Genomic DNA, 27834 nt, shown 5'->3' with positions numbered 1-27834 from the left:
TCACAGGGCATTCTTCTCGTGCATCTTCACTTCGTCTTACAAGCACACACACCCTTGTGGATAAAGGGCCCACCCTACTCAGTTTTCCAGGGATTTGTTTGAAAGGCAGAGTAATACAGGGAGATCCTCCATCTACCAATTCTTTACCCAGATGATCACAATGGCTGGGACTGCGCCGGGCTGAAGCCAGAAGCCAGGAGCTCCTTCTGAATCTCCTACATAGGTGTCAAGTATTGGATCGTCTTCTGTTGCCTTCCCAGGCACAGTAGTTGCACAGGAAGTGGAGCAGCCAGACTTGAACCCGTGCCCACGTCAAATGCCAGCATCACAGGTGGCTAAACTAGCTGTACCACAATGTCTACCCCGTGACCTCATCTTAATTAACCACAATGCTGACCCCGTGACCTCATCTTAATTAACCAAGTGCCATCACCTGTTTCTGAACAAGTTCACATTCTGAGCCCCAGGGATATTTTCGGGGGTTCCCATTCAATCCACAATAACAAAGACAAATTGTCAGCAACTGAGAGGGCTTCCCTTAGGAGATCCTAAGAAACAGTGCCGATAGGCAGCTGGTGCCGTGAGCTCAGAAGCACCTAAGGGGACCTGAGGATCTTAATTTCTGTTTCCAGGTTCCTGTCCCCCAGAGGTAAGGATTCAGAATCCCACATACATACACAACATATGCCCTGCCCCACATGGAGAAATCACCAGTGCGAGAGGGCCAGAGTTTCCCGTGAATAAGTGAAATAGAGTAGTACCTTGAGCACGGTCTGTGGCGAAGAGCCCTCCCTCCTCGTCTCTGCTTCTTTTATAAAGTGGGGGCGGGGTGGGCCCTTCATTGGATAAACAAATGGGGTGGAGTCTTAGTATGCACTGCGTAGCTGGCAAGACACAGGTGCATCCTGGGAAGGTGGGTGGATCTTACCTTGCAGGGTTGCAGGAATTCCAGCTCACCTGATTTAACTAGCTGATTACACCCTAACAAGGGAGAGGCTGGGACTGGGATGGGGAAGGACAGATGTCTTGAGTGCAAAATTTAGGGCCTTGCACTCGGGCTGGGCCCCAGGTGCCTCGCTTGCCTCATCATGGCCCCAGCTCTGCATGAGGGAGTTGATGAAATGTGAAGAAGGAAGAGCGACCAGAGAATTCCCACTGCGGGCACCTGAGGCCCAGTCCCTTTGGAATCATGCAGAAAGCCTGGTGATTGTCTCGCAGCAGGAAAGGGAAGTGGGGCTCGAGCTGGCCCTGGGGACCACAGGCAGCCAGCTCATGTGGGCTGCTCCGTGCTTGGCCTTGGTGAGCTGCATGTGTTGGAGAGAAGCCCTGCGTGGAGAAGCAGAAGGATGAGGGTGCCTGAGCTGGGACCCCATCTGTCAATGGGCCAGGAGGTATTCACCGCAGGTTCAGGTAGAAACCAACCAGAGAGGCACAGATGGAGGACTCAGCTGTGTCTGCTCTAGCCTATACTTGCCTCGTTCCTCAATAGGAGTTTTCAAGCTCACAATCGCTTCAGATTCAGCCTGGGATGACTGGCAAAGCAGGCTAAGGTCTTCACTTGCCACAGCTAAGCTCAAGACACGAGCAGCAGTCATCTTTTTCCTTTGAAATCTTCAAGTGGCACTTCCACAGGGCTAGCCTGCTTTTTCAGACCCGCATTTCTAAAGCAGACCTTGTCCCTGTTGGGATGTGGCAGCCACAGAGGACCATTTGATTACACCTGACATGAAAATGCCAAGACACCAGCGCTGCAAGTTGTGGGCAAGCTGCTCGCTGCTCACACGAGGCAGCAGTAGCCCTAGCTCTCAGCATCAGCATTACCCCTGCCCGCGGAGCGACCCCTTGCCGCGCTTGATGATCCTCAGGTGTCAGCAATCCTGACAGCAGCACACATGTTCCAGGGACAAGCACCTCTAGTTCGGCAGAGCCCAGAGCTCTCGGGCATACAGGAAAGCAATGCGCCAAGCGGGTTGGTGAGGGGGCCGCTCTGCTCCCACTCCCCGGTACTGGTGATGGTGCACTCAGCAATGAATGGCAGTCCATTGAAAATAAATGTGTACCCTTTTCTGGAAGGCAGTGGTCTCACACTGATGTCTTTCCAACCTGGTGCTTCAGTAGAGCCTTTAAGAGAATAACGTAACCTCCAGTTTTGTAGTGGGGACCAGCGGATCCCGTCATGAGTCCTTTGTCAAGTTCCATTCTCCATGTAATGGGGCCTTTGTTCTAAGACATTATGCACAAATCCATGGAGTAACGCAGGCAGGTTGGGGTTGAGGATTATGTAATCTTTTCCCTCGAACTATTTGTCATTCAGGTCCTTAGCCATCATCTGATGCCTTTCAAGATGTATTAGGAGGGAGTTGGATCTGAAGCAGAGCAGCTAGGACTCAAGTTGGCACTCAAATGGGATGTTGGCATGCTAGTGGCAGCTTAACATGATGTGCCACAGCATCAACCTATAAACTCACATTTTAGTTTTATATTTTACAAACTTTTAAGTACCCTTGCATAAGTTCAATTGATTTTGAAATCTTTGTATTATTTCTAATAATTTATCTGAAATCTATGGATTTTCTGAATACACATTATCCATGAGTGAACATTCTAACATCCTTTTAAGTTCTCATGAGTTATTTTTCTTGTTTCTCTATATTGGTGATGTCAATTATGGGTTGGTGCCATGGTATAGTAGGCTAAGCCTCCACCTGCAGTGTTGGCATCCCATTTGGGATTCATTTCCTGGCTGCTCCACTTCCAATCCAGTTCCCTGCTTATATGAACTGGGAAAGCAGTGGAGGATGGCTCAAGTTTTGAACCCCTGAACCCATATGGGAGATCCAAAAGAAGCTCTTTGCTCCTGGTTTCAGACTGGCTCAGCTCCAGCCATTGTGGCCATTTAAGTAGTAAATTAGCAGAGGAAAGATCTCTCTTTCTCTCTCTTTCCTTCTCTCTGTAACTCTGCCCTTTAAATAAAAATGAATCCTTAAAAAAAGAGAGAGGAGAATCTTTGTCTCTTTATCTAAGAAGGAGAATGTTTAATATTTCACAATTAAATATGATCCTTTCCATGACCCTTGCTTTTAAATATTCCTGGTAAATATTTGAGATACACTGATTGTGGCCTTGTGAAAAACCCTGAGGTGGAGTGTCCCAGCCGTGACATGGCAGGCCCCTGATCCACAGAAACCACAAGAAAACATTGCTTTAAAGCTGCCCCTGTTTAGCAGTGAATTGCTCTGTGGCTGTGGGTCAACCAAAGTAGCAAGGATGTGTATCCTGGAGTGCTTCTCCCAAAGTCCAGCCCAAGTCGCTGCCTAGTGTAGCAGAAAGAACATGGGCTGCAGAGTTAGAGAAGGTGTCTGCTTCTGCTTTGTACTGTCATCTATCATTACTCACCTCAGTTTTCTCACCTGTAAGATGGAAATAACACGCTTGCCTCTCACATGCTTTCTGCTTAAAAGGGACAAAGTGAAACTCCGCAGCCACTGAAGCACATGGTTTCTTTCAAGATTCATCTGGTTCACCGTGACCTTGTGTGGAGACTGTTTCCTAGAGAATATCAGAACAGATGGTATAGCAATATGACAGAATGGCTCAATCAGGAATCTTGGGGTGTAGGACATTTTGCTGCCAAAGAATTGTCCCAACTTCTCTTCACTTCACGGACACTACAAACCACCCACACTGCGTAAGCATGGATTCTTATTTCAGTGGTGAGGCAAGCTTTGAATGGCTAGCCATTTTGGGGCACCTGCACTGGAGCTCTCTTTATGACCCCAGAGCACTCCCTTTTAACCTTTACAGTTTGAGCTGCTCTTGTGGCAGAGGGGTGCTAAGACAGGTCCCTCCCACAGCCTTGGAATGGGGGCCTTGGATCAGCTGGGTACCCCAGCCAGGCAGGGTTTGGCGTTAAAAGTGAGGATGGAGCTCCAGCTTGTTACCTCTCAGCTTTGGATTCTCCAGGAAGTCTTCCTCTGACCTGCTTCTTTTCCCTCCTGTAAAATGAGAGTAAGAATACCTCCCACTTTGCAGCTTATAACACAGGATTGGGCCACAGTTAGGCACTCAGATCATCACAGCAAAATTTTTCTCATGCTTAGGTATTGATTTGGGACAGGAAGGGGGAAGGGATGGACATGGAGATTGTGTGACTCTTTGGAATGTGGTCCAGGGACCTGGACACTGGCATAGCCTGGGATGGAAATGGCAACTCTCTCTAGAGCCACCTGGACCTCCTGGCCAGCATCTAGACATCCAAAGCTTGTGAAACTGGAACTGTGCATTCTTAACAAGCTCCACCACAGTGGCAGTAGCAGAGGTTGACAAAGACGGGCTTTGGCATCTTTGCAAGATGTCCCATCTGCTGCATCTAGAACAGAACAAGAACCTAGGGCACAAGACTGAACTTGAGTGAGGACATGCACTAGCACAGATGAGGCAAACCACCAATGTGAATAAATAAGCATCAATTTTATTGAATCATGAATAATTTAAGACTGGTACAATCATCAGCTTTATTCTCTATGACATGGGTCCTGATCTCCAGCGGATCATGGCAAATCCAAAAAACAAAAACCTCATGACAAATGAAACTTAAATAGGGAGGGAGGGAGGCAGGGCACTCAGGAAGGAAACCAACCGTACACAAAATACTGAGTTCCTAGTTTTCTCTTTAAAAATGGCTAGAAAAAATTCATCAAAATGCAGCACTTTAATTATTTACAATTTCTATGTTACAATGAAAAAATGTACATCTTATAGAACATATTTCATAAACTGCTCCACTGGAAACAACTGGATCAAAACAGCAAACCTTCCACTGAATATCCACAAAGTTGGATGATTTTTCCTTTTGAAGTAGATTGCCACAGATTTGAATACAAAGAATTCTGAAGCGTAAGCAACAAACAATAAAATTAAAAATGTCCCCAAGATGCAAAGAAGGTCGAGACAAGTCACATTCCTTGTCCCATTCCCACCCCGTCCCCAACCTTAAAGGAATTCCCATTTCATTCATAGCCTGTAGAATTCTTGGCAATTTGGGAAGAAAACTTTTGGCTTCCATTGGTTACTTAACATGTTGCATAGAATTTCATACTTTTCTAAATATGCCTAACTGCAGAAAAAGGCAAAATGGAAGCATTTCAGACAGAGCCCTAAAGAAGTTCAAAGTCACTTTGTCAAAGGTGAGAAACACTAAAATAAAAATATGACCCAAGCAAGAAGCATGCACGCTAGACAACCCTGCTTCCCGAAACTTTAGGAAGGACACCGAGTTGTGAATCGTACGAGGGCTACCTTGAAGTCACCGTTGACCAATCGGGCAGCCTGGGCCCAGTGAGAGGGAAGTCTGTAAGAGAGGGGCGAAGAGAAAGAGGAGGCGAGGGAAGAGAACAATTTCAAACAAGATTGGCAGGTGTCTACTTACAAGGCGACTGGGAAAACTGCCCACAAGGAGAGGTGGAGCCCACCTTCCCACCCTGGGGTCCCAATTCACAGTACAAGAGTATAAGGTCATTGCTGGGAGATACATGGTAAGAGAAAGGCCACTCTCAGGTATACCAGAAGCTTTAGGTATTTGACCTTCCTCTTCCCCAGTCATAGGCTAAATCTATGGTTTCAATGTTCCGTTTAAAAAAATTAAAAATAAATAAAAGCAGGATAAAACACGCTCACACCCAGACGACTGACAGAGCCAGGGCAGAGCAGAGTCCGAGTATACGGCAGGGTCTGTTGCTGAAGGCTTTCTATCCACCAGTTGGTGGACATGGTCTTCGATGGGATGTGAGCAGTTTCAGGTCAAGGTCATCCGGGAGGAAAAGACACCATGGGACAAAGCTTCAGGAACAGAAACACAAACATGGAATGAAAACCCTGATCACTAACAGAGACGCCCTCATTGGGATCTGAGAAAGACTCTTTGCAAAACAGAAGCAACTGACACATCTACCACACTTAAGATGAACACACAGTATGCTGGCTCTCTACCAAGCGTGTGCCAGCAATGCCAAGGAGACCGGGGGGATTCTTGCCTTTTCCCTGTGTGGGACAGACCACTGTGCAGGCAGGCTGTCAGCTGGAGACTGCTCTCAACTAAAACATGGATCCTTTGCTGCTTTTTCTTCCCCCCACCTCCAGGGTCACATATCCATACAAAAGAGTTTTGGATGAGAAAAGTCACAGCAATTTGAGTTCTCCTAACAAACAAATGACACTTTTTTTTTTCTTTTTTAGCCCTGTTTGCTTGGATAGGGAAAACAACATAAGACAAAAAAATCCCACATAGGCACAACACATGGAAATGAACATGGTGAGTACAAAACCAGTAAGGCATCACTTTGGGAAGGTCAGCACCGAAGAGGCCGGGCAAGGCTCGTCTGGACTGGGCAGAGGCGGAGGCAGGGGGGAGGGGCCGCCCTCCGTGGCACAGCTGTTTCGGCTGGTGGATCGGTGGCGCCAGGTCTGAGGAAAGTGCATGGTTTCTGCGAGGTGACCTCGCCACCCACCAGGAGCAGCTGGGGTTGCGACGTTTGAGGTGTCAGCCTGCACTCTCCATCCTCAAGGACGAGGAGGAAAGGCAAGGCTCACCCCCTGGGTTATTTCAGGGACACAGATACCCCCCAGGTCCAGTCAAGGAGGCAAGTGTGTAGATCCATGAGGACAGACAACGAGAAACCAAAACTGAGCAGGACCAAACTGAAACTCAACTCCTGAGGCTCCCTACTTCCACCAAAGGATTGATTCTGACCAAGAGAGGGAAGGAAGAAAAAAAACAGTCTTGAAAATCAACAAGAAACTCAATCTCATTTGCAAGGGGTGATGAGTTCTCCAAAGCAGAAACAATTCTCACTATACATAGTGTTTGCAGAAAATAAAAACCTGATCCATTTCTCTATAGTAAGGGAACAGACACATGCGGTTCTGCCTTTCTAGCTGCACCTGCCAGCTCACCTTTTCACTCCTTCACTCACTCTCAAGGGCTGATTGGTGGCTGATGGGGCCTGTAAAGGGCTGAACTGGAACAGGCAAAATACCTCTCAGGAAAAGGGAGCACCATTTAAAAAGAAATAATCATAAAAAAGCACGGTTTCTTTTCTCCGAAGGGTTTCCTGCATTGCGGCTCTGTAATATGTTGAGTGTGACCAAAGCAAGTGCCCTGGTTAGCACCAGATCTCTCCGAGGCCAGCTAGGTGTGGTGCTGGGGGAGAGACCTAGGGGTCTCAGCCCTAGGGAGCTATGCTTTCTCCATTTCCAACTTTGTCTCAGTCTCTCCCATCTCAGGGCGGCTTATGGCAGGGTGCTGTTCGATTTCAGAGCTTCGGGTGGGTTCTTTCCATCTCCATGGTGATGACCCCTTCCCGAGAAGTAGCTTCAGTCTTAGGCAGGTCACAGCAACAAGGCAAAAATGAAAATGACAGGAAAACACAAAGTAGTGCAGTTGTCACTGTGGGAGGAGGTGGGTCCCAGGCGGCTGGCCCAGGACACCTGCACCTAGGTCGAGGCGGAAGAATGAGGGGTCTTGGGATCCTGCAGCTCTGGGGCTACGGCTGGAGGCTGGCTCAGGAAGTCGTTTCAGGATACCGTGGAGGATGCAGATGGGGCAGAGTGAGGAGACGTGGAGGAGGGCAGGCTCCAGGCCCAGCCCGTCACAGCGTAGACTCCAGGGACGAGTCCAGGATGTCATCCTGATGGCTGTTGCTGTTTGAGTCGCTGTCATAGCTCTGGGGGCTAGAGTAGTTGGCAGCCTCCTGCAGCCTCATCAGCATATTCATCTGAGGAAAGAGCAGGGCAGCGTGAGCATCATTCAGCCCAAGCACTGCCCTCCCCTGGCCTCCCAGACACTCACACCATCTCCTGTGCACTCACCCCCGGACTCAAGTGGAGGCAGAGCGCAAGGGCTGGTTTCTATACCAAGCTTCTAGGATTCAAATCTCAGCTCCATCACTAACCATCTGCATGATCTTGGGTAAGTTGCTTAGCCTCTTTGTACCTGCTTCTTATTGGTTGTAAGAAACCCATCCTATTGTGTTATAATACGGATTGAGTCAAGACACAACAGAGTGCTAAACACACAATCCTTACTGAATCTACTTTCTTTGGAATGAACACATCTTAACCCAGGTGTGCATGGCTGGGCAAAGATGCTGGTCTAAGGACCCAGTACCCAGAACATGAGTATCAGCATCACTGACAAAGGAAGCCATTTTCATGTCTGGGGAAGCAGACAGCCTCACTGAGCTGCCTCTGGCCAGAAATCAGTCTGGAGGCAACTGTGCACTTTAGCCACTGGTAAAAACCCCTGGCCAGGGGTGGGAAGTGCTCCTAAGCATGGTCTCTGACTGCAGGGAGGCCCAGGAATGTTGGGACCATCATGTGTCTGAGCCACTAGTTCCCCATCTGCAGAACAGGAGGCTGACAGTTGCTACCTCATGGGGATGATATGGAGACAAAGTGATGCAGTGTGAGGCCCTAAGAAGCAAAGCTGGCCTGACACATGGGTGTGTATAATAAATGCTACCCCATCTTAGACACTGGAGGCAGGGTTTTTCACTCTTCCCTGTTTGGGAGTAGAGACTAAAAACTGCTTTCATTTTCTCTGTAACTAGAAGCTGTATTCATTTTGCATTTCATCTAGCTGATCCAGCAGGTAAGTTAGGAAGCGAGGGCCAAGGCTGGGCTGTGGTGCACTGGGGTAAGATATCCAGCTGTCCATCCAGATGTGCACTCACACCAGCACAGTCAGGCTACAGGGGCCAAAGAGGAGGCCCCATCTGCTTAAGTCTGCCCATCCAGACTCAGTGAAGTAGAGGGGAGAGTAACTACAATGGACAATCCTTCATAGCCAGGCTTATTTATTCACTCTCAATTGCTCCTGGTGTACTGTTGTCTGTGGTTCTAAAACAAAAGCGGCTCCTAGCCTCAGGGAACGTTCTGTCTTGCCACAGACAGATGTCAGTGAACGACAGAGCTGTAATGAAGACCTATGGCTATGGGAAGGGAACAGAATTAGGGAGACATACCAGACATCCAACTTGGAAACTGGGGGCAGCTGGATTGGCGCAGCTGCCTTCCATGGGCCAGGTTCTGAGCTCCATAGCACAAGTGTTCTTGGCTGAAGAGAATCATCTGTGGGCTAACTATTCTCAGCCTCAGACAGCCTAAACTGTGTTTATGTAAATTAACACCTCCTCAGCTCACTCCTACCCAAAATGCCCCCATGACCTTGGCCTTTAGCAAGGTTATCATTAGAAATGGCTTGTCCAAAATAGGTTTCTTTCCTCTGGCAAACCACTATTGTCAACACTGCCAACTGTTCTGTGCACAGAAGCACACATAATGAATCCTTTTAGAATAGGGATGAGGCCCATGTGGCCTACAGGCCATGTAAGGTCCATGGAATCACTTGGTTTGACCCTGCCAAGACAACTGTAGGTGGGATTTGAAACTCAAGAAATCTATAGCAGGCTAATTTTTAAAACGATCATTTTGTGTGGCCTGTGTATGGTGTTATAAAATTTTCAGGTGGCCCTTGGCAGAAAAAAGGCTCCCCACCCCCACTTAGGATATTGCTCGTTAACATCCTCAGTAGTCCACCAATCACTGTGAAGGCAGAAAACCTATTATTATATTTTTATCAAGCAAATCAGTGAGTCACTGGGGAAGTTGTTTTTACTCCCATTACATCTTTCATGAATACTTTCTTTCATTAGATAATGCGACTAACAATCTCTGTTGTGTTTGTGTGTGTGTGGTGTTTTTTTTTTTTTTTTTTTTTGCCATAGTTGCCAAGAAAGTTAGGGGACGAGTTTAAGACATGCTAATTGTCTTTGAGCTGTGGGAGGTTTGGGTGTGTTCACTTCCTCCTTCTTCTAGACGGCTTTTGATTTAGTATGAATTCAGCAGATGACCATGTCAGGGTACTGTAATTGAAAGACACTCTGTCACTGGGGCTTGTGTTCTAGCCCAGCAGGGAAAGCTACCATCTGCAACACTGGCATCCCTGGCTGCTCAACTTCTGATCCAGCTCCCTGCTAATGCACCCGAGAAGGCCATGGAAGAACAGGGCTTCTGCCATTTTTGTGGGAGATCTGCATGAAGCTCCTGGCGTCTGGCTTCAGCCTGGTCCAGCCCTGGTGCAGCCATTTGGGGAGGGAACCAGTAGATGCAGAAGATTTGCTTTCTCACTCTTTGTAACTCTACCTTCCAAATCTCTCTCTATATATATATTATGCATATATATGGATTAATGTATTCGGTAAGATTTCCTCTTCTCAAAAAAAGATTTACTCATTTTTATTGGCTCTTCCATCCCCTGGTTCACTCTCCCAAGTGGCCAAAATGGCCAGGGTTGAGCCGATCCAAAGCCAGGAGCCAGGAGCTTCTTCTAGGTATCCCATATGGTTGTAGGATCCCAAAGCTTTGGGTCATCCTGTACTGTTTTCTCAGGCTACAAGCAGGGAGCTGGGTGGGAAGTGGAGCAATTGGGACAAGAACCAGTGCCCTTATGGGATCCTGGGTATGGCAAGGCAAGGATTTATCCACTAAACCAAGGCATCGGGTCAAATATGTCTTTTTAAAAAATGAAATAAGCTATTATTACTAGCTGAGGTGTTCTTGAAAGGGCCTTTGCAGCTTTAAGGAAGGCAGAGAAAGATACATAAGCAACATTGAAAACACAGTGACTCACTTTCCTAGCCAGACACCCTAATTCAGGTCCTCCTGGCCTCCGAGAGGCCCTCCTGCCTTCAGGCCTCTTCCTACCTTTCTCTTAGGCTCTGACCCTCAGTGCTGTCTTGGCATGCTTGGTCATCAATGGGAGGTAGCAAAGGAGCAAGGCAGCACACAATACAAAAGGCATCTCAAATCAGAAGGCAAACAGTGGTGAGCAATGGGTTGGGGGAGGTAGCAAGTTTCTAATATTTGCCCTTACTCCAGAAAATATTGCAGAAGGGCTAAAGGCTTTAACCTAAAACCACAGAAGAACGTATGGGCAGATGGGTAGCTAATCTCACGGAGGGTCCATTCTTCAAAAGCCAGATCATGCCTGGTTCCCATGTGGAGTTTCCAGAGGGTCTTGCATCATGCCCAATATAAACAAAGCACTCCACGAAGGCTGAGCTGAGGACTCACCAGTGGGTCTCCTTCAGCGTCACTGGGAGGCACCTGCTTGCTCGCGGAGCCCTCCCGAGGCATGGAGTAGCCGTCGAAGCCAACATCCTCCGGTCGGAGTTGCAGCAGGGGAGGCCACTCGTGCTGCTGTGGGCTGGCTGCCCATGGGTAGCTGTCCATCACCCACTTGGCGGGATCTTCCCAGGGAGCGCGCCTCCCGTAGAGCTGAGAATAGACAAAAAAAAAACCTCGGTGCTGGGGTCCGTGCAGTAGGTATGGATGACACGAAAGTGTGAAGAGAACAGCTCCCTGCTTGGCAGGGCCTGGGGAGCTTCCAGCTGTTTGGCAGGGCCCGGCGATTTCTCTCTGACCACCTTGACGCAGTCTCACCCCCTGTTTGCATGGACACTCAAGTATCCCACTAAGAATTCTGTAATCTATTGAGGCATTGTTTGCCCCTGTGAGATGGCTTTGGCAACTACTGTGAGCTTAAGAGTTAATGTTATTGATAATGTCTTAGTGAGTGGGCCTTTAACTGCGCACAGGAGTACAATTAAACCCATGCCATTTCTGGACACCTTATTGTGTGCCTACCCATTGCCCTGAAATCGGGCCCAGACACATAGCATGCCTTCTGGGAAACGGCTTAACAAGAATTTTACAAACTAATGGAAGTGATGGGAGTAAGAGCTGAAACTGCTATGGCAAAAATATAGTTGCTGTGACCTTAAAGGTTAACCTGTCCTTGCAACTCTTTAGAGCATAGAAAATGTAGCTACTTTAGCCACTTTCATAATCTTTTAACTAGAGGAAATATAGGATGATTCTATTAACATCACAGAGATATACTTTTGATTATTGTTTGATTGCTTATGAGGCTGTAGAGCCTGCAGTCGTAGGGGGATTTAATATTTGAAACTTTTTGTCTTAGACCCTTATATTTTTTCTCTTTTGATGTATTTCTCCCATTATGTGATAGATAAAGTTGTGAAAATAAAATGTAGTAAGAATGTTTTACTAATTAGTAGGTAACCATCTGTGCCTTGGCCTTGGAGTTCTGGCTGTCACCTAGTGGTCACTTCTGAAGAATGAATAACGGCTTGCTTTAAAGAAACTGATTATAGTAACTTACAGAATTATCTTTAAGAGCACCTGGTTGACCATGAAGTAAAAATTAATTGAACATCTGTGCATGCTGTCTTAGTTCTAAAGTAAAAGATAAAAAATCAAACGTTTGTGCAGAAGTTTGTGATGTGTCTAAGAAAATAAAAAGAACAGCTTCTTCTTGAGCGAGCTATGCTGAAAGCAAGCGAGCAAGCAAGAAGCAAGCAGGCAGAAAAAACGCAACAAGTGTCTGTGTCTTTCTTTATCGCCGACTCCACGCACCCTTCCCGAGCTCCAAACTCAGCTGGAGCTGGACTCCGGCACCTCGGTCTGCAAAAGTGTGCTGAGCTCTCTTACAGCCTGGATTCTGTAGCTTCCCGAATCACTCCCCAGACCAGCAAGCACCATGCTTTCACTTCCAAAACTTCCGTCCAAGTAGTCATCTGAGACGTACAGAGCGCGAGGTGCTAAATAACAAAGCAATGAATGGGAGCTTGTAGTTACAAGCTTTGACCTCTGGCTGACCTTGATCTCATCTGAGCTCACCAACCCACTCACCTCTAAGCCTTGGTAGTCCAATTTGGAACACTGGCTCTTGGAGGGGGTCGAGTAGAGGGATCACCACCCATATTGGAGGCATTTGCCAATTTTCATGGGGTAAACACTCCCACCAGAGTGGATTTGAAACTACGAACCTGCTACCACTGAATAAGGTATCAACTCTCAGCTTTTAGTGCCAGCTCTAGCACCCCATTAGGTGCATCCAACCCAAGAATCACCTCTCCATACACATGCACGCTGAAGGCCAGTCAGCCATTTGCTGGTAAAGGTCACAGAGCCTTGCTTCAGTAAAGGCCATTGCCTGAAAGTGGCCAGCCTCGCAGAGTCCCTCTGTAGTTGTGGGTCCTTTACACAGCAGGGACTAAGGAAAGGCTGCACTCCAGTGATGTCAACTCCTCTCCAGTGAGGGACTTGACAATTGAGTGTGACAACCAACTTGCTTTTGAAATAGTAAGCTACACTATCACTTTTTAACATTTTATTTCTTTTATTTAAAAGGGAAAGTGAGTGGGGTAGAGGAAAAACAGGGGCGCGGGGAAGAAGAAAGAGATCTTAAATCTGCTGGCTCATTCCTTGAATGCTTCCAATAGCCAGGGCTAAGCCAGGTCAAAATCAGGGGCTTGGAATCCCAGTGTGGGTGGCAGGGACCCAAGCTTATGAACCATAACCTGCTGCTTGCTAGGGCACATATCCACCAGAAGCTAGGATCAGAAGTAGAGCAAAGACCTGAACACAGAATTCCAATACGGCATGCAGTGTCTTAAGTGGTACGTAAACTGGGTGGGGCGACAGAGCAAGGTGCCCAGTTCTCGGCCACTCTCACTCCACTCAGCTGTAAGATTCCTGGAAGGATGGAGGGGCAGAAACACTGACTGTGGTCGCCTATCTTTCCCCACTCCAGTCCTTCTGCTATTGCCTGGGTTCCAGGGTCTTTGTACCCAGAGGTCTCCTGCAGGAGGTATGCCTCTCAGAATCACAGAGGAAGCTGCCTGGCCAATGCATTCCCCCCATTTTTTATCACAGCTGCCCAGACTTGGCTTCCTGCCTGGGGTCTGTCTCTGTCAGCAAAACCTGAGGCCAGCACTTTGAGAGCCCATCATGCCTTCACGGAGCATCTGGCCAGGCAGTCTGCAAATGACAGCTCTTCCTTGCTGACCCCAACTGGCACTGTGTGAAGGCCTTTTGAGCTTCATTGCAGACAGCCTAAAAACACACTCTTCCAGTACCAGCTGCTCAGTGTGTGCAGATAGGGGATCTAAGGCCAAGAGGCGAGAGACTTTCCCAACGTCTACAAGCTGTCAGGGCCATCTGACAAGTCCACCCCTCCACAGTTCCTGCTCCCTGTAGACCTCAGGCCTGCCCTGGCCACAGCGATCTTCTGAGCTCCTCTGTAGACTTCTGACACTTTAGCAAGTGTTCCTGACGACAACTCCAGAGCAGAACAGGGCTGGGGCCTGAGTCATAAGACAAACGCATGAGAGATGCCTGCTAACACCGTCCATGAGAACAGAAAATATTTTTACAAGCTTCACTTCTTTGCCACTGGACATGTTCAAGTTCAGGTGAAGAATAGCTGGGTAAGTACCATGGCGAGCAAAGGAAATAGCAGGAAGCTCCCTGGCTCCACTGCACGGCTCCCAAGGGCAGGAGCAGAGACAGGCAGGCAGAGAGAACATTCATTTTCCCCAGGGCTGGGAGGGAGCTTGGCATCCCTTGGGTTACAGAGAAAGGAAATGGGATAACTCGGAGTCAAGATGTTGGAAACTGAAATCTGGGTCACTTGTGAGCCTGGTAGTATATGGGACCATCAAGGTACACAGTAGGAAAGTACCTCCAAGCAGGATACACCCTCATGCGCTTACTAATCCCACCAATGAAAGATTTTGAAACCCAAACTGCAAAGCTACCTGATATCCACTAGGGGGTGATCCCATACTTCCTCCAGGTAGATGTGTTTGCCAGCAGGGCTGTGGAAGCTGAAGGTGAGCTTACAGCAGGAAGGCTCTCTGTTCTCTACCGTCAAAAGCAGTTCCCCTTACCTGCAATCCTGTCAGAATCCACTCTAGGGCCTCTGACTCTTTTCAGATCCTAACCTTGGGCCTGCAGGGTGCTTCCTCCGTGGCCACCCACCTGGGTTGCATGAGGTGCGGGAAAATACAATGAAAAGCTTGTGTGGAGGGAAACAAACCTTTGAGATCTACACGTAAGTTTTGCATTAGGTGAATTTTCTGGATGGAGTCATAGAGTCAGGTCTATACATTCCAGCCAGGCTTGGCCTCTAACTCTTGCTACATCACACCCCACTTGGGGAACTTAGTAGGGCTCAAAATCTTCCGGAAGCCTCAGTTTCCACATCTGTAAGACATTCACTGGGCTGCAGGAACTAAATGAGATGATATTCATCAGGCCCGAGTTAGAGCAGAAGAGAGGTTTGAAATGAGACAGCAGTAAGAACTGAGTAACTGGGATGTTTCCACTGGTCTAAGAAAATAGGAAGACTGGGTGGCGGTTGGGGTTTGTACTAATAAATCGATCTGACTAAATTGTGGCCAATTTCCCTGGACCAGCAACTCTACCTACCAAGAGAGAGGCCATTGCAAAGATCTTAAATTGTTCACTCCTTCTGTGCATTGACAGAGCATTGCTAACCAATGACTTGGTGCTGGCCCCCAAATGCTGTTGCTTTCTTGCTTTGCAGTAAACACGTGTCTGTGCAGTGAAATACCTGTCGTATGAGGCACAATACCTTCCTCTTCAAATCCCTTTGACAATGAGTGTCTCTGAAGACCACTGCCATTGCTACATGATACAGACATAAAGTGGTTGAATATCTGCCAGGCTCAACCGAATGTGGATAACAAGCAATGTTGCCACACACGTGTGGCAGGGACACACTGCTCCTGTGCCCTCTAAGCACGCAACCAACAGCATCCTTGTCTGCCACTGCGCAGAGCTGAAAAACAGAAAGCAACCCTGGGCAACCATGCAGAACTCTGCAGAGGGATGGTTCAATTACACACACTGCCTGTTTACGGTTCAGTGTGTTTGCTGCAGGCATGCAGAATTTCTGAGGCTGTCTCCAGGCTCAACTATAAAACAGCCCAAGCACCAGTTTAATACGAAGATATGAGTGCTGAGTGAGAAAAAATTTGTGCTTTCCGGCTTTTTAGGGCAGGAAGAACTTGTAGCTAACCTATGAGGGTCCCTGATGTGAGAGAGTGAGTGCCACATTGTATGAAGGTTAGGTACCTAGAATTCTACCCAGAATTCATGGATTCAAATTCAACATCCCTCAAGTTTTACTTTTAAGACCTGGATAAATCATTAAGTTCTCTTTGAGCCTTTTATAAACACAGAAAGGAGGCAGACATTTGGTCTGGTGGTTAAATGCCTGTGTTCCATACTGCAGTGCTTGGCTTCAACTCCTGGTCTGCAGACTCTGGGAGGAAGTATAAGTCACTAGGTACCTGCCACCCAAACGAGGGACCTGGACTGGATTCTTCGTTCCTGGCTTTGGACTGTCCCAGGCCCAGGCATTGCATGCATTTGGGGAATGAATCAAGAGAAGAGAGCTCTGTCTCCCAGAGAAAGAAAGGAAGGAAAAAGCAAGCAAGCAAGCTAATGAAACATGGGGTAAGAGTAGAGCATGCATTGTGGCACAGTGAGTGAAATTCTCAGTTGGAACTTCCACATGCCATATTGATCTGCCAATTCAAGTCCTGGCTACTCTGTTTTCAACCCGTATTCTTGCTGATGTTGGGCAGCAACAGATAATGGCTCAAGTGCTTGGGTCCCTGCCACCTACAAGAGAGACTTGGATGGAATACCTGGCTTTGGCCTCTCCCATCCTTGGTTGCTACAGGCTTCTGGGGAAGAAACCAGTGGATGCATGAGATCTACATCTCTTCTTTCTCTCTCCATCTTTCAAGAAGATGAGAGTAAACCAACATTAAAAAGACAAACATAAGGCAAGTTTGGGACTGTTGTTGTGAAGCAGCAAACTAGAGTGACCACTTGTGATGCTGGGACCCTATTTTAGAGAAGTGCTACCAGTCCTGGCTACTCCATTTCACATCCAACTCCCTGTTAATGTGTCTGGGAAAGCAGGGAAACACGGTCCAAGTACTTGGGCCCCTGTCAACCATGTGGTAGATCTGGATGCAGTTTTGAGCTGTGGGTTTTGTTGTGGCCATTTGTGGAGGGTACCAGTGGCTGGGAGATCTCTTTCCACCATTTCCTTGCTCCCTATCACTCTGCCTTTTCAAATATGAAAACATATAGACCCTTTAAAAAGAAAGCAAAAGTTTAAAGAAGAAAATCAGAGATAAAAAACAAAACACTCTGTCCAAATCCCAGGACTACTCCCGGGTTTGACTCAAAGAACAGATATGAGGATAATACCGCAAATTGTGAAGTGCCACACATGTACGTACACACACACACACACACACACACACACACACACACACACACACACACACACACAGTGCTTATTATATCGAGCACTTCATAGCCATGATCTCATTCAATCCTGACAACATTTCTTTGGGCAAGACCGTGTTAATCAGCCTCTTCTATCAATGAGGACACTAAGGCACACACAGTAAGTGACCAGCCTGAAGCTGATACGGTAACAGCAACAGAGCCCAGCTTTGCAACTGAGCACCCCTGTACTGTGCTACAGACTAATGGCCTCACCAGGATGGGGCCATCACCTCATCTGGGCCCAGAAAGGTCCCTTGGCTTTGCAGAGACAAGCAATGGTGCACAGCTCACCTGGAGGCCCTCTCGCACGGCTTCCAGGAGGTAGGGGATGATAGAGTAGTTCCATAAGTCTGTGAACCACACCCTCGAGCCGTCCACATCAATGGGGCATGACAGGAAGAGCCTGGGCCCTGCGAAGCACAATGAAGACACATGAGAACAGAAATGGGAACGTGGCATGGCAAGCTGGGATTGCAGCACTCCTCCCAGGACACAGCACAGGGGGTTCTGGGCAGTGGCAGGGCTGAGCACACTTGGAACAGTTTGATACCCTTGATCACCCTGGGTCTCTTTGTCCTTGAGAAAATCATCCCAAAGAGAGTATATGCTATTAATGAATTCTGACCTGCAAAAATGGAAGACCCAAAGGGGTCCATTCTGCCTACACCTGATTATTTTGGGGCCTTTCACAATAATCTTGAATACTGAAGAGATGGTGTGAAGTGAGAAGAAAGGAACATACTACGTAGACACTGTGGGCACATGAACACACTGTCTACAGACAGGCAAGGACAGAAGAAACAAGCTCAAACTAAAGGGCTTATGTCAGCTGGGTGGGACAATGGGCAATCTTCTCTCCTCTCTTGTAGGCCCATTAGCTTAAGCAATGTTGTCACAACTACTGTTAAAGCCAAACCCTCTCCCGAGGGCAGTTTCAATCTGCAGGACACTTGGGCATTTGGGCGGCCATGCTGGTCACTGTGGCCTGTGTCATCTCAGAGTGTGGTTGTCTCTTGCCTCCTGCATATCCCCGTGGACGGTCTAGCATCTTACAAGTTGCAGTCCTGGCCAGGGCCCAAGGAAAGTCTTCCCTGCAATCCCCACCTTGAGCCCACCCAGCTGCCCACTTACCAATGGTGACATCTGAGGAGCTGTGGGCCTCCAGGAAGCGGTTGAGGTGATGCCAGACCTTAGGAATCCAGTCAATGATCTTGACCAGCTCCACATTCCGCACCCGCCCACTGATTTCCGTCTCCATGAGCTTCCTCCTTAGGAACCGGCCGAGGAAACCTTTTACAGGCTCCGTGTGGTTGGCACAAAGCACCCACCTGGTGGAGGGGAGAGGGCAGAAGCCAAGATGTTTTTTAGTATGATGACAGTAAGAAAACAATGCTGAACTCCAGGAGGAAAAGCTAACATGGTCAGTTGCTAAATAGAGGTCGCTGGGTATCAGACACTGAAACAGGACATTGATCTCATGACCCACGGGGCCTTAAGGCAGTTCTAGCACCATCAGCCCCCATTTTATTGATAGAAATGCAGAGGGACAGGCAGGCTGTGTAACTTGTCCAGGATCAGACCCTTAATAGCAAGGCAGTAGGGCTCTACTCTCTGAGATCTATCCACTGAGGCACACTTCTTCTTGGGCTCAGTGTCAGGCTCTGGGACTGTAACAATAGCTAAGACCAGTCTCTGTCCAATCAGGTGCTCCTGGTAACACGCAGCAGCGACTACGGGGATCAGGGAAGGGTCTCCGAAGGGGGCCTCTCTCACCAGAGGACAATGGAGCAAGTACCAGAAGGCAAGGCAGGTGTGGAAGTTGGGGTGGGGTGTGGAGCAGCCTCTACAGAGAGAACTGTGGGATGTCCAAGGCAACTGCCAGAGGTTCTGGACTGGAACCTAAGTGTAAATGTGACCTGCCCACTCCAGAATCCCAGCTTTCATTATGGAGGTAATGGAGCTGCTAAGGGCTCTAGGGTCAGATCTGCCACAGATTCCAGAATGGATTGTCATAGTGCAGAGGCCAGCCTGTGGCAGTACAGAAGATGACTGCAACAGTGCCCCAGGGGGGATGGTGTGGCAGTGATGAGGGAGAACTTGTAGCACATTTAGGAGAAAGCCAGGAGTTGGCTAGGACTGGAACAGCATGGAAGTGAGGTAGCCTGCAGGAGTTGACAATTCTAGGTTTACTACAGTGCAGATGCACTGAAACAGACCTCACTCTGAGATGCCTGCAAAGTGGCCAGTGAAAACAGCCAGGGCTGGTGGGGACTGTCCTGGTCCAGGAGATGGTTCCTCATTCTCACCCAAGTTCCAAGACAGGAGAGGCTCAGGATAGGGTGAAAGAGGCCAGAAGTGATACAACCTTGGAGGAAAAAGTGGAACAGGAGAGTCCCTGATGTTGAGACAGGGAATTCTTGCTGACTTGGGATAGAGATGCAACATCCACAACACATAGTGATAATGTGATATTGTGTTCAAAGCTGTCTCCTTGACATTGCCCCAGAAGGACGTGGATTCCAACCTGCCTAGCTGTCTGATCTCATACTAGGATACTGTATTCCCCAGCCTTAGTTTCCCCAATCTGTAAGAATCATCAATTTAACTTACTGAGGCTGAGATGAAAATTAAAAGTGTTAGGCTGAGAACATGCTTACCACAAGGCTCTGGATATAATGCAAACTCTAAAGAGGCTTTTCTACATCACCTTTCGTGCTTGCTTTCATTGTGATTCCATCATTTAACATGATACAGGAGAGGTTATATCTTACCTGAAGTTATGATGAAGCTGCAGATTGGGAGTGGAAGAGGTAGCCTGGTTCATTGTGCCAATGATGTAAGGGCTGTGGGGGAACATAAATGAGAATAAAGCTTGTAGGCAAAGCCCAGCTAGAGAAATGAGTGCTTGCAGGGCCTGCGGGGAGGCAGCTGGACATCAAGCTGCCTTTTCTCCACCCCCACCCCACAACATACGTGTACTGCTTCACCAGCACCCTGGCCCAGGCCACCCGCATGCATAGCTGCCCATCAGAGCACAGTGCTTCCCCAGGGTTCACAAGGTTTGAACTTGGCCCTTACCATTTATGGTACTTGCAGTTGAGCAGCCCGTTGAAGATCTCGCCCAGGGAACTAACATGATGCAGGTTGTCCAGGATGATGACGAGCGGCATGTCCACTGCATTGTTCTCACTGTTGCACTGATCGGCAAGGTTGGACAGGTACTGGCGCAATTCCTACAGCAACCAGGAAGGCAGGGGGAGGGCAAGTTGAAGGCGGCCTGAGGAAGTTGCCATGATTGGGGCCCTGCACTTCTCCTAGGCCGAGAGGCGGATGGGCTCTTTAAAAATGCTGTGCTGTGAACATACGTTGAGCACCTGCATGGTGGGTCATGGGCTTGGTGCACAGGAAGGCATAGGAAGAGCAAGGCTTGAGGCTTGCCCTCTGCCATTTATTGGAGAACTGCTGCAAAATCATCACTTAAAAACATGTCTTCATGTTCGTTCTGTTTGACTTTTCTTTAAGAGGGAGGGTGAGGGAGAGATTTATCAAGGGGTTGGTAAGGGTGGAGGGAGGGAGGCAAGCTTGTAAGAGTCAGGGACTGGGTTAGGCTGAGAGCCAACAACTCAGTTGGAGTCTCCCGTGTATGTGGCAGGGACTTAACACACTTGAACCATCTGCTGCCTCCCAGGGTGCCCACTGGCAAGCAGCTGGATGGGAACTAGAGGTAGAGGGACTTGAATCTAGCCACTGTGATATGGGTTGCAGGTAGCCCAAGGGGAATGTTAACCACTGCACCAAATGTCCACCACCACTGGCATGACTTTCAATCCTTGCTCTAGCACTTCTCCAGAAATGCCACTTTTCTTGATATTTCTTATTATGCCAACTTCCCAGCAGGCTCTTGCAGGGAAGTGTCTCATGCATATCCGTCCTGTCCAAGCACATGTCTGGCAGCTAGATACACAGAAGCCCTTCCTAAGTCAGTGTAGAGAACCCAGAACACATGCATCATGTATATTAGTACTGTGCCAGGTACACAGGGGGAGATGCAGCTACCTGCAAGAGGACCCTGGAGGATGGAAAGGGAGAATTATTTCTGAAGGATGGGTGGACACTGATTGGCCCAATATGCCTGGGATAAAGGATGTACAGAATAAAAGGAAGCAGAGGGACCATTGTTTTGTCACAGTGGTTTAAGCTACAACCTCCAATGCCTGCATTTCATATGGTCATTGGTTTGAGTCTGGGTTGCTCCACTTCCAGTCCAACTACCCACTAATGCATTGGGGAAAGCAGTGGAAGATGATCCAAGTCTTGGGGCCCTTACACTTACGTGGAAGACACTGATGAAACTACTGGTGGCTGGCTTCTGCCTGACCTAGCAGAGGCCACTGCTGCCATTTGGGGAAGAAAATCAGCAGATGAAAGATCTTTCTGTCTTAACCTCTCTTTCCATAATTCTGCCTTTCAAATAAATAAGGCAGAAAGAAATTCCATTCTCTGGTTCATTCCCAAAATGACCCAAATGACCAGATCCTGACTAAGTAGAAGCCAGGAGCCCAGAACTCCCTCTGGGTCTCCCATAAGGGTAGCAAGGGTCCCAGTACTTAAGCACCTAAGCTTTCATTAGCTGTTTTCCAGCTGTATTAGCAGGAAGCTGGATGTTAAGAAGTAGAGCAGCCAGGACTCAACCTGGAATTCTGCAGGTGCTCTAAGCTATGGCTTGGATCACTAAACCACAACACTGGCCCCTTTCAACTCCCCTTCACTGTGGGGATCTTGCAACAAAGCATGTGACATAGCACCTTGTGACAAGGTGCTTGTAACCTGGAGCCCACCCTCCCTTACTCAAGCCAGTGGTAGATGGTTGGTGATCTATGCTTGGTATGCAGGTGCCTTGCCCAGGGGTCTATGTGAGGACCTGGCATATACTCCATACCTACATTCTAGGAAAGGGTGCCTTGTCTAACTCACTCAAGGGCCCTCCCTAGAGCTGCTCTCTTGTCCTGCTCCTACATCAAAATTGTGAGTGGCACAGATTCCCTGTCTTACATGTATACTGGCACAGCTGATTCTGAAGGCATCGAGCCACTTCCCATTCCCCTTTGATGCCCCTGCCTCTTTGCATAGGGTCAGGGGAGTGAACGATCCATCAATTCTCACACTACATGGACACAAACTCACACTGAATGGACAAACAGGTCTAAGAAAGCACTTCACAGGCCTTGCCTAGGGTGGGGTCAGACCTCATTCCAGTGGGTTTCCAGCATGCACTGCGGGATAGATACAATGCAACCTATTTTCTGGCCATAGCATTCAGGAGTCTAAGACACATCAAATGTGAGCATCTATTCCTCTGCCAAGTATCATTTCAGTGACCTTGAGCCATGACTCCTGCCTCAAGCCTCTTTTTCTCTACAAATTACAAATCATAAAAACTACTCCTTAGAAGATATCACTGTAAGGAGGTTAGTTTGCTGGTCATGGACCGATCACTTCACCAATGTGAGCTGATCACTTCACCAACGTGAGCTACTGTTACTGCCACTTTGATTGTTAATTTTACCAATGGGATGCCACAAAAGGTTTATTCTGGAAAAACATTAGGCATATGATTAAAGAACACCGAGCATCAGCATGAGGTAGAGCAATTTAACACAGGTGCTACTTTCTGCTGGAAGGACTGGACTCCAAGACTCCTTTCTGCTTGCCCCAAGCTGACACCTTCCCTTCCCTGTTTTCTGTACCCATCAGAGCTCAAAATGACCTTCTCACCTTGCTGGACTTGTGGTCCACGTTAAAGGTGGCGATCACCCCATCAGTCAGTTCTCGTCCTTCTCGAAGCACCATGTACTCAGACAGACGGTTGGCCAGGTAGGTCTTCCCAGTGCCGCTGGGGCCAGAGAGGATGATCCGCCGATGCTCCACCAGCAGGGACACATAGCGCTGCAGGATGGGCTTGGGAATCAAAGACTCAAACACCAGCGAGTCCAGACTGTTTTCTGCCAGCCCTGAGTTAGAGAGGGAGAGACAGGAACATCTGAGGTCGGCAGAAGGGGGAGTTCTCTAACTGGGAAAGTACTGAAGCTATCCGGTTTCTTGGGAGTCTGCTCACCTGAGACCCTTTTGCTCCCAGGTACACCAGAGGCAGAGGAAACTGGCTGTTCCAGGAGGACACCTGCCTGCTCATTAGCACACTGTAAAAGTTGTGGCTGACTCTTCTAGATTCAGATTCACCATTGATTGCTCAGCCCCAAGTTCTGGTCTGTCCTCTCCAGAAGCAATCAGGTCCTGGGCCCTGTTTGTCTGTTTGGGTTTATTATACCAGTGATGCCTGCCCAAGCCAAACTGATGCCTGCCACTGCCTCTACTCTTCCATCTTTGCTGCCTGCTGGGGGCCAGTGCCCCCCACACTGAGATGGGCCACAAGGGCAGCACCACTTCCATCTCTGAAATGAGGAAAACATTTGGTCGGGATGACACTCTGCTGGCTCTGCCTGCGGACCAGAGATGGTCTCCACAAGAAGCCGTTGAACTTATCTGGACAATGAAATGCTGGACTCTATGCTTGGTATATGCTTACAACGAAGAAACCCCAACTGAACTTGAACTGTGGCAATGCAGCAAGGTAGAGAAATCCACTATTGGGGGAGGGTTGGGGAGGGGTGGGGGGAATCCCAGTGCCTACAACTGTGTCACATAATGCAATGTAACAAAATTTAAAAAAAAAAAAAAGAAATGAGGAAAACATGCAAGCCAAGGTTTGAGGACACTAGCAGAGTCAGGCTGAAATGCTGCAGGTGGAGGCCTCTGTCCTCAGTCACAATGAGTGGAAACTTCTGTCCTTTCTCTGCCTGAGGTGACCTCATTAATCAAAAGATTGCTGACTTTAACAGAGCTACTTTTCTAATACTTGTTCCAAGAAAAGATTCATTCAAGGTTACTTGAATGGAACCTAGGGCAATTTTGTTTAAAACATTCCTCTAAAGAAAATCAGTGTATGCAAGATAAAGCAAACCCGAGGGCCAGAGGGTATTCACTGTCTTACAACACCATCTTCCTATTAGATAATTATTCGCTGCTACTATGGCCACCCTAAAGTGTTTATATGCTCGTTTCTAATCCTCCCCCAGTCAAGAAGCCCCAAATGCAATGACTGCTTCAGAATGACCATCATGACCATCTTCAAATGCCTTATCAGCTAGATACAGGCCTGAGATTTTTCTTTGCAATAAGCGCATGCAGCTCACATCGGCTCACACCTCGATGTAAAGGATGGAACCAGGGTTCCCACACTTAATCATAATAACAGAAACCAACAGCATGGGAATTGCACACAAGACACTTTTCTCTGTGTATCTACTGCCTCATCTGTTTATAAAACTCCTTAGAGAATACCTAACTTGCAGATGAATTCACTTCAGAATGTGCAATATCACACCTGGGGCTTGGAACCACTGAAGCGAATCACTATAGTTTGTTGTGCTCTGAAGGGTTAGGTTTCAAGCACCTCAGGAAAATAGAAGAGTCAGGCATCAGTGAAAAAGTAAACCCCAGCTGATGCCTTCCGATGCTAAAACAGGATGTGCTGAAAGCCATGACAGATGGTGCTCTATGGAGAGTGACAAGCTCTTCGGATGCATATGCTCTCACTACTGCTCCTACAGAGCTTTGCTCTGCTCTCAGCAACTGGTCACACATTTAAATCCTCAGTGGATGTGACGCATACTTGCAAAATGAGCAGGTGAACAAGCTTGACAGCAGCGAGGAGACTCAATTTGAGCCCAGGGCATAAAGCTCTCCATCTCCTTAAACAATTCTTGTTGGACTCAGCTGGCCTCCCTCTCCTGTTTCTCCTTATGGTAAAACTCTTCTGTCCCATGTGGGGTTTATTCCAGATGGGTCATGTGGAGCTGTCCCCACCCCTTCATTCACTCAAAGGCAATGAGTTATGACAGAGCTTGTACAAAGTCTCTCTGGTCCCTCTCCAAGGTTCATGATGGGCATTTGACTCAAAGAGAGTTGGAGGCAGTCCTGGGAATTTCTGTGACACTTTTCCAGAAAGACCCCTTTCCTTCAGGTTCTTAAACTAGAAGAATGATTGAGAACTACCACAGGGGCTATTTCATTGACTGTGTGCAGAGAGCTCAGAACACAAGCCAAGCAGTGACAAATCCTGATGACACAACTTGTACACGCAGCTCAGGCTGTGCCTGGATTGTATTCCTGGATTGCTCTGATCCCGGAGCCTCTCTCTACTTCTTTTGTTGAAACTGCTACTTTTGAGTGGGTTTGTCACCTGCAGTCCAAGAACACAATTGTGTGGGGCCCTAATAAAATGTAGAGCTCGGCTCCAACACAATGAGACCTTGATTCTTGTTGACTGGGAATGCTGGGTGCTCTTGGAAAACTGACTATGCTTGCTGCCACCAACTCCAAACCTGCACTGGTAAAAGGCATGATTAACACCTTTCAAGGAATTCAGACACTAGATAACACAAAGGGTAAACTTCGTAGAGCATTTATCAAAGCCTAGTTCTCAGATGTTGCACAGAACACAAAAAATGATGGGTTTGTGGTCACACAAATTTTGGAAGAGGCAGGATTAAGAAAACCTCGAGGAGCACCAGTTAGGACACCAAAGGACAGACGTCTTACACACCAGTGTTCTGTGCTCCAGCGCCTAAACCTCAAATAGGATGTGATGCTGCTTCCTGGACTTATTTGGCCACAAAATATTTTTTTCCCACCAAGGAACCTGTGGGCCTGGATTCCATGGGACACATTTGCCCTGGAGCATAACTTCTCTACTATGCAATGAAGCAACGAAGTTCCAGCAGCACTGTGCGTGGGCAAAAGCTTCGGCAGTTTCATCACAAAGCTCTGTAGTTTAAAACAAATCGTGGTTTCCCCATCTGTAGAATGGGATCATGGCCAATGCTTGTTGGCAGGAGAAATTCATCAGAATTGGTAAAGCCCTGTTTCCACAACATTATTAAGATTCTAACCCCTGGAGTCATGAAGCTAATGGGATCTTTTGTTATATAATTTCAGCAATAAACTACAATGATTCATTTCCAGCCATGGCTTAAAAAAACTACAGATGGTTCAACTCACTTAGGTAAGAGAGACTGTGGGAAGAAAAAATCCAACCACGCACCCACACATATATGCTAAAATAACATTATGCCTACAGTCCTTTGCCAAGTCACAGAATAAACACTGCCATCCTGACACCCGTGCCCTCTGCAGGCAGGCCCAGTTACCTTTGACAGTGACAGAGATGGTGGTGTTCTCACCAACCAGATAGCCACAGGGGAGCAGTTCAGGTGTTTCCGAAGTATTGCTGCGTTTGACTTCCCCAATGCTATAGCCCAGGACGCTGTCCGAATTCAGCCCCAGCTGACTCACTGGGTCGACATGAATGATGTACTCCTGGAAAATAAATCAAATGTTTAAGACTGCAACAAAGACATGGCTGGGATCTGCCTGGGATTCATGTTTTCATTGGGTGATTAATGGACAATTTCTCTTCTTTCTCAGATAAGATTGAGGTGTGAGTGATGGGGATGACATCCTAGGAGTGTGGGCTTCTTGACATCAGAATTCAATTGGCTAGGGATTGTTGGGGTAGATGGGAAATGTAATAAACTTCTGACAAGATTCTGAGCACTTAGTCTATATGCACAAAGCAGAGAAAAACTACGCTCTTTCTCCTAAGTTTCTGATCTAGCCTGAAGCCTTAAAGACCTAAGTACCTAAAGATGGTGCAGGAAAGTTTATGAAAAGCAGCTTTTCAAAAAGGAAATCCTTTCACCAGCTCTTTCTTCTGGCTTACAGCAAAGACCACACTGAGACTGATGCAGAGGGCAGAACTCGGAGCTGCTTCAATAAAGCAACTTGAAGGCTTCAAACAGAGGCGGGGAGGGGTGTGGTATGGTGTGTGGGGTGTGTGTGTGTGTGTGTGCGTGTGAGAGAAAGAGAGAGAAAAGAGGTGTTACTTGAGTGACCAAAAAGCTATAGGTCAATCAACCTGGATCCCAGGTACGTGGTCTGTGAGGTGGCCCAGGGGAACTGAAGCAGATCCCCAGCCACAGGCCTGAGTATTCTCGGCTCTACCTCTACTGTGACATTTTAGAGAGTAGCTTCTAGTTCACACTGCTGCTGCTGTAACCCCAGGACATGTCAACAGCTCGTGTTGCCTGGATAACAGAACCTGTACTAAGCTCTCTGATTCTTTCTTCTTTCCCACTCAATGTTCCTACACACTGGCTTCCAAGAAGGGCAACAAGTTTTGTCAGAGACTGGAATTTGCTCTGTGTGAAGCCACATGGCTTTGAATGCTTCCCAGAGATGGGAGGGTACCAGCTGAGCTAGGCTTTAAAGTCAGAGCACAAACTAGGTCAGCTCCATCTGGTTCCAGAGCTATCATCTTAGGTAAACTCAGCCTCAGTTTCCTCCCAATTCAACGAGAAAATAAAGGGTACAGCATGGCCTCTGGCACATGCACACACTCCCACACACACAGACCCATGGGCTATTATCACCACCCAGACGATGGGATTAATAATGAAC

General features: G+C 47.8%; 1 protein-coding gene across 3 annotated transcripts in view; it reads right to left on the bottom strand.

Moving 5' to 3' along the window:
- Nucleotides 1-7334: 7334 nt before the first annotated feature.
- The window catches only part of NAV2 (neuron navigator 2), a 390873-nt gene continuing 370373 nt past the window's right edge, over nucleotides 7335-27834 (bottom strand). For all 3 annotated transcript variants that reach the window (XM_040980004.1, XM_040980005.1, XM_040980003.1), the window contains 8 exons: nucleotides 26526-26694; nucleotides 23035-23270; nucleotides 20338-20492; nucleotides 20031-20102; nucleotides 18391-18587; nucleotides 17551-17669; nucleotides 11131-11334; nucleotides 7335-7772 (listed from right to left, as the gene is read on the bottom strand). In XM_040980004.1, coding sequence (XP_040835938.1) covers nucleotides 7647-7772; nucleotides 11131-11334; nucleotides 17551-17669; nucleotides 18391-18587; nucleotides 20031-20102; nucleotides 20338-20492; nucleotides 23035-23270; nucleotides 26526-26694 — 1278 coding nt within the window. In that variant the 3' untranslated portion in view covers nucleotides 7335-7646. The remainder of the gene's footprint in view (nucleotides 7773-11130; nucleotides 11335-17550; nucleotides 17670-18390; nucleotides 18588-20030; nucleotides 20103-20337; nucleotides 20493-23034; nucleotides 23271-26525; nucleotides 26695-27834) is intronic.

This window comes from Ochotona curzoniae, unplaced genomic scaffold (assembly GCF_017591425.1).
Source record: "Ochotona curzoniae isolate NIBS_2020 unplaced genomic scaffold, NIBS_Ocur_1.0 contig_3432, whole genome shotgun sequence".
Taxonomy (NCBI): Eukaryota; Metazoa; Chordata; class Mammalia; order Lagomorpha; family Ochotonidae; genus Ochotona; species Ochotona curzoniae.
This window is presented reverse-complemented; position numbering and strand designations above follow the sequence as displayed.